Source organism: Uloborus diversus, chromosome 9, assembly GCF_026930045.1.
Source record: "Uloborus diversus isolate 005 chromosome 9, Udiv.v.3.1, whole genome shotgun sequence".
NCBI classification, from domain to species: Eukaryota; Metazoa; Arthropoda; class Arachnida; order Araneae; family Uloboridae; genus Uloborus; species Uloborus diversus.
The window spans coordinates 89,540,740-89,551,712 of record NC_072739.1 but is presented as its reverse complement, the minus strand read 5'-3'; the positions used below and the strand labels follow the sequence as shown (position 1 = coordinate 89,551,712).

General features: G+C 34.6%; 1 protein-coding gene across 1 annotated transcript in view; it reads right to left on the bottom strand.

Annotated features, from left to right (window-relative positions):
* Window positions 1-745: 745 nt before the first annotated feature.
* The window catches only part of LOC129229585 (OTU domain-containing protein 7B-like), a 44,725-nt gene continuing 34,497 nt past the window's right edge, over window positions 746-10,973 (bottom strand). The window contains exons 7-8 of the mRNA XM_054863922.1: window positions 5,808-6,115; window positions 746-1,961 (exon numbers count right to left, since the gene is read on the bottom strand). Of these exons, the coding sequence (XP_054719897.1) occupies window positions 877-1,961; window positions 5,808-6,115 (1,393 nt within the window). The 3' untranslated portion in view covers window positions 746-876. The remainder of the gene's footprint in view (window positions 1,962-5,807; window positions 6,116-10,973) is intronic.

The following is a 10,973-nucleotide window of genomic DNA, read 5'->3' as shown; positions in this document are numbered from 1 at the left end:
AAAATAGTTACCAATTTCGTAATTTGAGATGAGGAAGCATGCTAAAAACGAAAGTTAATGCTTCTGCGTGATCATGTGCTCGTGTTGGCATCAGGAGTGTAAATGTAGTAGTTTAATTAATGCTGAGGTGCTGTTTATTACTAGTTGCATGGAATGGATGTCTTGTCTTTAAATTTAGGTTGTTTACCTTGAATTTTCAAAAAATGCTCAAGGGAATATTTTTCTAAAACAATTTCAACTTTGAAGTAGAAGAGAAGTAGAAATGACGCAACTGCAATAAGGACTATCTTATATTGTTCAGCATTACTAACTGCAGTCCTCTCCATTGTATCTGTATAAATATTTTTGAGAAAACTTTATAAAGCGAGCCCACCCGCTAAATTAAGGCACGAGCCGCCACTGAATATGAGACAAAGATGTTATTTTGTAACATCAAAATACACAGTTTAATGCCTTACAAAAACACACATCAAACAAAGAAAATAATTTATACAACAATAAATTTTTTAATTCAATTCAGTTAACAAGAAGTTAATTTCTATAACTTGAGTCATAGTTACATTTTCAATTGTTACGTAAAATTTTAACTCTAGAACAAATATAAAACAAAAATAAACCTCAGAACAATCTAACAAACATCCTAAAATATAACAAAATATTTAATTCTCTTAATACTGATTAGGAAATATATTTCATCACATAATTAGTATTACTTCTAACAGTATTTAGCGTAACATATAATTTATATAAGAAATTATAAAATAAAAAAATACTCAGAACATTAGAAAAATGACTTAAATACATAAATTGAATCTCTTTTAGGGAACTGTTAAATCTCAAACAATTTTACATATAATACAAATAAGGCTTTCATTTCTAAATAGTACTAAGATGCAGTTTTGTTTTCGAAGCAGGTTTCAGAGATGTCCTCGATACCGCATTCTGCAAAGAGCTACTTGAATCTTTGCATTTAGCAGACTTACTTGAAAGAGATATATTATCAGATTTTGCAGGTTTGGAATTTAAGGGCACTTTATCCAAAGAAATTTCTCGGTCAAACTCGAGACTTTCAACACTCGAAACATTATTGCTTTTTGAGGAATGACAAGGAGGAGAACTTTTGTGTTTGTTTTCATCCACTGCATGAAATTTCTGTTCACTAAAACATGTTGAACACATAAAATGAGTCTTCTGAGTTCCATATAAGCTGCAACCAGGAACAATACACAATGAACTAGGATCACACCTGGTATCCGAATTCCCATCCTGCCTCTTCTTTTCTTTTTCTTTCAAGAAACGATACCTGGCTGAATTCAAATAATTACGTATCATTTCTTCCTGATACTCATGCCTGTTGTCAGTGTGGATGACAGCTGCAATGATGCTGTCTGGAGTACCAATAATGCTACTGGCAGACAACCGGACAGCTAAAGCAGGATCTTTAACCTTTTTGTTCTTCAATGAATCAACAGATTTGCTTTCCGGAGTTCCCCTAAATGATGCACGCCTAGTGAAACTGCCAAAATTTTTCTTGATCTTTTTGCTCATTGTTCTGCCAATGCTACCAAATTGCTTAGCGACACTCTGGAGCTGTCTCGTAGCTTTGCTTCTTTGTAATGACAACAAACCACCTGGGCTGGAGCTGCCAGAACCCCTATCAACAATGCTGTCATCTGAATCAAAGCTCCCAGCAGCTGAACTTCTATCAATATCAGTACTATTTGACATAGAATCCTCCTCTTGAAAATCAACAGAGTCCTGCTTTGAGATGCCACTAACAGGCAAGTCAATAACATCTAAATATTCATTTAGCAAACCAAGTTTATCTTTATCAGTCAAAGTTAATTTAGAGATTATGAGGGGGTCATTTTCATCTTGACCCCATCTGACCTCTAATCCAGGATCAACAGCAAACTGTATTGGCAGTAATTTGTGATCAGAATCAATTAAAGGGATAGCAGCTGTAAATAAATAAATAAATAAAATTGATAAACATAAGATATATATTTAATAAGAAAGTATTTTACACGTGATGAAAAAAAAAATGTGGCAATATTTTAACATACAGCAGTATACTATTGACAAAGCAGCCAAAACTTTTCAGTTATATGTAAAAAATTCTATCTCCAATTATTAGATGAAGAACCAGATAATTCCTCCACCTACAAAAAAGTTAACGCTTCTTATGACACCATTGCAAAAAAGATCATTGCCCTCAACAAAAAAGTTAAACTTAAAAACTCTAAGATTATCTTTCCGTATATTACCATCTACCTCAAATTTCATAAAAATCCTGTTAAATTCCGTTATATTACATGTGGTTTAATCTCTTATAAGAATTCCCCTGGAAATATTTTTGTTGACCTATTAAATTCAATCTTTAATAAAATTCTGGATGGTGGCCACACTTGGATTAATAAAAATAATAAACCCGTTTTAGAATTTCTGAAAAATAATACTATTGATTGTATCTTTTCTTTTGATTTCAAAGACGTCTTTACAAGCATTTCTATTTCTAGTCTTAAAGAAGTCCTCATGTCACACTTTTACGACTTTTATAACACACTGGATATTAGTGAAAATGGCTGGTCTGATTTAATCAACTTCTGTTTGGTTAACAACTACATTTACAATGCTGAACATTGTTTCCTACAAGTCAACAGTATTCCGCAGGGATCCAAGTTCTCTTCTGTTTTAGCCAGAGTCGGATTTGGAAGTGTGGAGGCCCCGGGGCAACGAAGGAGTGGAGGCCCCTAATCAGAGTTCAAAAAAGATCATCATATTTTCAAAAATATTCTATACTTTGAAATATATCCAAATATTTTGATATATATATATATATATATATATATATATATATATATATATATATATATATATATATATATATATATATATATATATATATATATATAAATGTGTGTATATATTTGATATTTTCTCATTTTTTTGACCCGTGAAAGTTAGGATATTTTGTAAAAATTTTATTGTGGGGGCCCCTTTGTTGTGGAGGCCCAGGGGCAGTAGCCCCGCCTGCCCTCCCTTAAATCCGGCCCTGGTTTTAGCCAATCTTTACTTACACCACTTTGAAAAAAATTTCACATTTTCCATTCCTAAGGCTTTCAAATACGTTGATGACCTCATCATTTTCAATGGTCACAAATTTTTAAATGATTCCACGAGTATCTATCCTCCTGAGTTAGAACTTATTCAAACCAATGCTAATATCAAACAATCTGATTTCCCTGATCTTAATATTTCTCTTTCAGACAATTCCGTTCATATTGATCTTTTTGACAAACGACTTTCCTTTCAATTCCATGTTACTCGTTTGATTTCATGGAATTCAAATATTTCTATCAAAGTTTTTCGTAACCTAATGAAATCAATTGATGAAATCAATAGAATTAAAACTATCTGCAACAAAAATGATTTTGTCTCTAAAAATATTAATTTATTGAAAAGTACTTTAGATTATAATAAAATTCCTCTATCTTTTTATTTAAGTTACATTAGAAAAGTAAGGAATTGCCCAGCAGAGTGAAGTATAGCACAATTGTATTATTGCAGTAAGGCCACCTAGGCTATGAAGGTCTGTTGGAATCCATCCTGAAAATTTCTGATGTAATTTCCGATCCAGGTTTTATTTGTATTAATTTTATTATCATTTTTATTTCCTCTCCAAGGTTTTTTTCAACTCCGTTTTTTTTCAACTCCAGGTTTTTTAACTCCATGTTTTACAACTCCAGGTTCTGCTGCTGCCCTGTCTTAACTGCATGTTTGCCTGGCACGTGCAGATCATTTCTTTTTCAAGGTCTACTTTCTGATTGTTTCTTTCTTTTGATGGTTCACCTGAATTTGCTTTCATTCATTATTTTCCAGGTTTGTTTTCTTGTTCAATTTTCCTCCAAGGCTCTTGGGAAGGGTAGCAAGTCATTGGGACCTTCCCTCTTGCTAAACAGAAATTGCCTTGTGAACTTAGGGACCAGTTCTCCCCTTGAGAAAGTGTCGGTCCCTGGCTCACCTTTTTTCATTTTTATGTTCTTGCGTTTTGCATCTTCAATTTTATTTAGATTGTTTATTCATGAATATATATATATATATATATATATATATATATATATACACCCAACAGAATACATTGCATTAACTAATCATTAAGTAAGAGTTTAATAAATTAAAAAAAAAAAATTAGTGTATTTACATACAGCTTAATGATCTTATTTACAACTAGCATTCCCGTACCCGCGCATTGCTCGGGTAATGGAATTAACATGGGATAACAGTGCTTGGTGCACCTAGTTAAGAAAACTCCCTATAATAATTACTTATCTATAATTTTTCTAATTTTCGGAGGGTACCGGGGCCCCCGGACTCCTTAGAAATATGCGCTTGTCCTTAACCGATCCTTAACTGTCATTAACGATCCTTTTAAAGCATTGATTTTCTTTGCAAACACAGGCCATCCACATTTTATTATTATAACTATGTTTAAGCAAGAAATTATTTGTATACAACATTTTTGGTTTTTTTTTTCTGTTGCTAAAATTATTAAGCTGCTGTGATAAATTGGCTGTGTGAAAAAGTCTTCTCTTAAATTGATGGCTGCTACTTTTAATGTCTGTCCTTGTGAAAAAGTCTTCTCTTAAATCGATGGCTGCTACTTTTAATGTCTGTCCTTGTGACTTATTAACGGTTATTGCAAAGCTAACTTTTACAGGAAACTGCACTCTTTTAAATTCAAAAGGAGAAAGCAAAAGACAGAAACATTTGACTGGAGAAAAGCCTTTAAGAATCACGTAAGAAAAAAAAATAATATCAAATTTAAAATTCGCTATCGACCAAAAGTTGAGATGAAGCACTGAATAATGATTTGAATGGAGGAAAGCATTCGAAAATAAGGGATTTAAATTTCAATTACAGGTTTTAATTTCGCAGAAATAAAGGCATTTTAATTAATTTCTCCCAAACTAATTGATATTTCGAAAAATCCTTCGTTAGTGGATACTTTCGTAATCATGTGGACATGCCTGCCAAATTTCAAGTCTGAGGTATCAGTGGTATTGGCTGTGCGTTGATATATATATGTTATCTCAGGACATTGATTTTTATATAAACAGATATACAGTAGAACCTGAATTAACTAAAGAGATCTGGATCTGGCCTACTTTAGTAAATAGAAAATTCCTCATAAATTTCAAAAAAATGTCGACAGGAATGTACAAAAACTTGAGCTCTAGATTCAAACAGGTGCTTATAAAATAACTATTTAATGTGATGTTTTTAAGTACATTACTGCAATTAAAAGCAATTAATTTGTTTAATAAGTGCTACACAAATCAGAAATTGCTAAGCAAATTTTATAACACATAATGTAGTGAACTTTAAGCATCACTTTTTAACTAATAAAGCAATTAACTTCTTTTTTTTTTTTTGTTCTTTAACTTAAGGCATAAATACATAATTTAAAAAATTGTTTTGTAGTAAAACAATATTTCACTTTCAAATTGGATTGCTTTCAAATTTAATAACATTCAAAAGCTAACATTATTTAGTGTTCAGAAATTCACTGGTAGGTTTGAAAAAGAAAACGGTAGTGATAGAAATGAATGAATAATGTGCTTTGAAATGGAATTCACAGGTGACGTTGAAGAGATGTTTTTCTTACCAAAATATGAAACACATAAAGAGTTGGTTTAAACGAAGTTTCTGTTAAATAGTTTTTGATAATCAAGATTCTGCAGTATTTTTCTGTTATTATAACATTTTCATACTAATTTATAACTTTTAAAAAAAATAAAATATACCTGGTGGGTGAGGAGTTTTATCTGCATATGCTTCTTTCTCCATTGCAACAAGAGCAGAAAAATGAGCTGCATCGTATGTCAAACACAAAGGTGACCGAAGGCATTCGGCCGGCGGACATTCTAAAGGTAAATATATTCCACCAAAGGGTATAGGAGCAAAAGGCTCTCCAGTGACATCTTTCAAAACTGTATCAGCTATAACAATGATGGGCCTACGAAGAACATGAGCTAATGCAAGCACGTGGAATTCTTCCAAGCTTTCGTAGATATCAGGCTGAATTTCTTCTTCTGGAACTGCCAGCAGTGGTCTGAAGAGAAAAAAGGTAAACAAATATGATTCACTTGAAGTGATTAATAATGAATAAATATCTTTGCACTTGAAAATTAAATAAATGAATTTACAAACGTTTTGATGCAAAAAAATTTGCAAATTACTGCAGACACGTGTTTTATTGTTGCAAGGAAAACCTTTTCATTACAAATATATAAACGGAATCCACACAGAAGAAAAATGCGCAGCAAGATTGTTACTAAATTAGACTAGTACCTCAGCATGCGGAAAAATTCCAAAAAATCAAGATCAGACAAATTGGGGCATTTTTGGATAATTTGATAAGAGTTAAAATCAAAAGAGTGATTTGAATCCCAACAGTGTTGAGCAATATTGGATTTATTTAGCTGCTTTTTCACACAGTTTTATATCGCTTTAGGGCCACTTAGGAGGAGGTGCACATCTTAAAGGTGTTACTAGTAACACCAAAACACGTGTCTGCAGTAATTTGCAAATTTTTGTGCATCAAAATGTTGACAATTCATTTATTCATTCACTTGAGGTGGTTTGCTAGTCGGAGTAGTCAAGTGTGACTGTTTTTCCCCTTGTTCCCTGTGAGGGTTTTTCTCATCAAGCGAGTGAGTGGTCAGGTGATTTACCCAACCCCCTTTTTTAAAAAAATTTATTTAGGTTTGTTGATGTATATTAGCTTTGTTATTTTGTTTAGAAAAGTAAAGATGTTTCCTAGTGTGATAATGCATATCACATTTTTCACCCATTTACATTTTTCCCATGTTTTCGGTCATTTTAATCGTTTTCTTCCCCCATTTTGTTGTTTTTTTATTTTCTTGTGCATTCCACGTTTTCCCTGCGTTCCCCCGTTAAATTTCGCACACTTTACGATATCAAATATGTGACTTATTCACTTTTCCCATCGTTTAGCTTTTTGTCAATTTTTCAAGCGTCGATCCGATTTTTTGCATCTTCTTGTCGGCCATTAAAATGGCGTAGCGTCCCCTTCCCTTTGTCGTTTGGGCGCCAAACGCACTCATTGGTTCCCGCGCATCGCCGCGTACCCGGATCGGATCGCTCATTTGCCGATTCATTTTTCCACCCCACTTCACTCTACTTGCTGCTCTCTGTCCGCTCGGTCGCAATTTCTGCGGCTCCGATTTTTGTTCTACGATGGCGATAATGAAGCATCGGTGCACGGCGTCTGGGGACGGCCGTTGCTCGCCTCGAAATTGTTAAGACCTCAACATGAGGTGAAAGTCTTATTTTTTTCATATATGTTTAAAATATAATAATCAAGACCGTTACTTCGTCGCAGCCGAAGATGAGAGCATAGAAGATCCATCACCTGTTTGTATGATGGCGTTCAATGGCGGCACGCAGAGTGCACCGGAATCGTCCCCTTAAGTAACTACCCTTTCGATGATCTACATAGCATGAGGTGACGGCATGGATCCGCAATTACCTTGAAAGTACCCCGATTCCTTTTTAAGCGTGTGACGAGCTCAACATTGTCACCATGGAGATTACAGCCTGCACCATTTTCGTCTCAACGTACATCGGCCTGCAACGGGCATTTTAGCCATAAGCCATCCCTAGATAACACCCCACCATCTTCATAGCGAACTGTCCGTCCTCCATCCATTTCAATTTAAATATTTCACCACCCTCCGCGTGAACTCTACGTTTTTTTTGACCTTTAACGAACTTTGCAACCCCTGCCAGCTCCGCCTTTTCTTTTTTGAACTCTTAAGTCTGGATTCATCGCATTTGTTTTTTTTACTATGTGAAATGTTCTGGTGATCACCATGCCTAGTGCCTGTCTTCATGTCTGCTTAGAAGTAACATAGAATAAAGAATGTATGGTAATTAATTTTGTGTTTACTATCGTCTTCAAATACACAACCCCCGGGTAAGTCTCTTTTAAATTTTGTTCTTTGGGCATTCAAGGCAGTCGTTGGTCTGAGGTTATGCGCGGCTGCGATGCTTCCACTTCCACGGCCTAAAATCGTTATCTTTTTGGTTTTCGAATAACTTTGCAAAATTAATCGCGCGCATCATGACAAAATGGCGCCGTTTTTGACCAGGTCTTGAATGCCTTTTTTTTTTCTGAAGTTGAATGCATATGCACTTTTGTTGTTTTTTTCATATGGCTTTTTGTATTTCTGTGATGTTAATGGGGGGATATATTAATTTTATATTTTTAATTTAGTTCAAAAATTTGATGTCAATTTTTATTTTATTAGTTGCATTTATTATCATGTGTGCATGTGCTTTCAACAATGTTTGCATTTAAAATTTTTTGTTTCTCATGATTGCACCGTGTGAATTAAGTGAAAATTATATTAGATGCTCATTGATTTTTGTGCTAAAGTAAAAGACGGCACATTTGTTGCCATGTCAACTGGTAGTACTCAAACCGACCCACCCCAAGGTGTGAATATGGCCAATGAGTCACCTCAAGGTGCTGTGGCGAGTGGGAATTTTAACTTCCCCATTCCCTCATATTCAGGCGAGCCGGAAACTGTTGAATTTTTTATATCACAAATTAAGGACTTGCAGAATTTAAACGGTTGGGATGATCCCACGACTCTTATGTTTTTGAAGTCAAAACTTTCTGGCTCTGCCTTGTATTTTTTTTGCGACCAATCCCAGTTGCTTGGAGTCTATGACTTTTAACCAGGCTTGTGACAAATTGCGTGCATTTTTCAAAATGCATACCCCTTCTTCTGTGTCCCTTTCATAATTTCAAAATATCAAATTTGAAACTCATGAGAGTATTCAGAGTTTAGCACATCGTGTTGAACGTGCGGCTCACTCAGCATATCCTTTTATTACGGATAGTGCTGCCCTCACCCAAATAAAATCTTACCAATCTTTGGCGGCTTTACCATTGAATATCAAGGACAAACTACTTGATGTCGACACGTCAAAGTTTACCGATTTAGTCGACAAGGCTAATAAGTTACACTGTTTACATGTAACAGGCCAACCAAAATTGACAAATGCTATGACTAGTGCTCAAGTGCAAATAGATGCCTTGGCCGAAAATTTACGATCTTTAACAACATGTGTCACTAAATTAATGTCAAATTGTCGTCTTTGTGGGGAAAGTCCACACCCACTTGTTGAATGTCCTTTGTACATTCGCGTCTCTTCCGTTAATGAGAAAACTGTTTTGCCCAAACCCCAGCAAAAAGTCTCTCAAAATTCTAATAACACTTTTTGTGTATTTTGTGGTAGAACAAACCACTTAATGATTAATTGTCGGATTTACAATGGGGGTCAACCCCTTAACAGTTTCTCAAATCAAGGTCAAAATAGGCCTCAAAGTCAAAATTTTTTTGCCCCTCGTATTCCATTTAGGCCACAAGGTAACTTTAATTTCCCCAACCATTTTGTTCCACCCCAACAATTTCTGTCGCAAAACAGATTTTCATCGCCGGAAGTAAGACCCAATACTCCAACACAAAACGGAGACAATTTAAACTGGCGAGGGGGTCATCCATGAGGGACGGCTTGGCCTCGGTAACTGATTTCTCATATCTGGTCCCTCAAAATATTAGTGTACAGGAGACTGAATCTGTTCAATGTAAGAAACATAATACATATCCAGATTTACATACCTTTTTAAATAGCTCCATTGGTAAAGATACTATTGGGGAATTTTTGTCGAAATTTTCAAAGCCTGATGAGTCTCAATGCAAACAATCTGAATCCATTTTTAATGTTCATTCTGATAACACGTTTAGCGACTTACCTATACTAAATATTTCAATTGGTCATGAGATATTCCCAATGCTTTTGGATTCTGGATCTTCGGTCAGCTTATTTTCAAAAGCTGTTTTTGAACAGATTAAATCTTTGACAAAATGCAGATTTCTCTCACGCACAGTCACAATCAGGACTGTAAATTCTAATTTATCATTTTCTGCGTGCGCTGAGGTTTCATTTAAAATTGGTAAAAATTTCTTTAAGCACCCATTTTTTGTTGCTGATTTTGCACCTTCCTCTTTTTATGGGATATTAGGTTATGATTTTTTAACCCGTTTCAATGTGTCAATTGACACTAAGACCGGCAGTGCCACTTTTGATAATTTTAAAGCTCCTTTAATGCCTCAAACTGACATCTCACAACATTTGGCCAAAATTAATTCTCTGCATAGTGATAAGGCTTTTTCTGTTGCTCTTAAAAACAAATTAATTATCCAACCGGGGGAAACTGCCATTGCTAATTTTTCGTTATCTGACATACCGGTCAAATCATCTGAAATTTATTTTATTCCTACTATTAATGACATAACTTGTGAAATTCATCCCGCTGTACACTTAGTCGAGAAACATAATTTCTCCTCTATTATCAGAAATATTGGTAATAATCCTCTTCATTTAAATAAAGGTATGGTAATGGGTCATGTCACTGAACAGTTTGAGATTTTAAATGATTCTTTGAACGAAACTACATGCTCAAGCAATCAATCCCAATTTTGTCACCAAATTATTGCATCGGATGAAGTATTAAAAATCAGGAAAGAGGAACTTAGTCCTTCAGATTTTAAATTAGATCACTTAAATACTTCACAACAAGATATTTTATTAAACATTTTAATGAAAAATTTTTCTGTGTTTAGTAAATCTGTCAAAGCCTTAGGGTGTTCTGACATTGTCACTCCTTCAGTCATTTTGCGTAACAATAATCCAATTAAGGCCTTACCTTTTGAAATTCCTCAGGCGTTAAAAGGACAGGTTCTGGAAGAATTGGATGAATTAATTGAGGCTGGAATTATTTCTAGAAATGTGAGCCACTATGCGAGTCCGATGATAATGGTACGTAAGAAATCTGGGCCTAATGAACCACCTAAGTACCGTATGGCATTAGATTT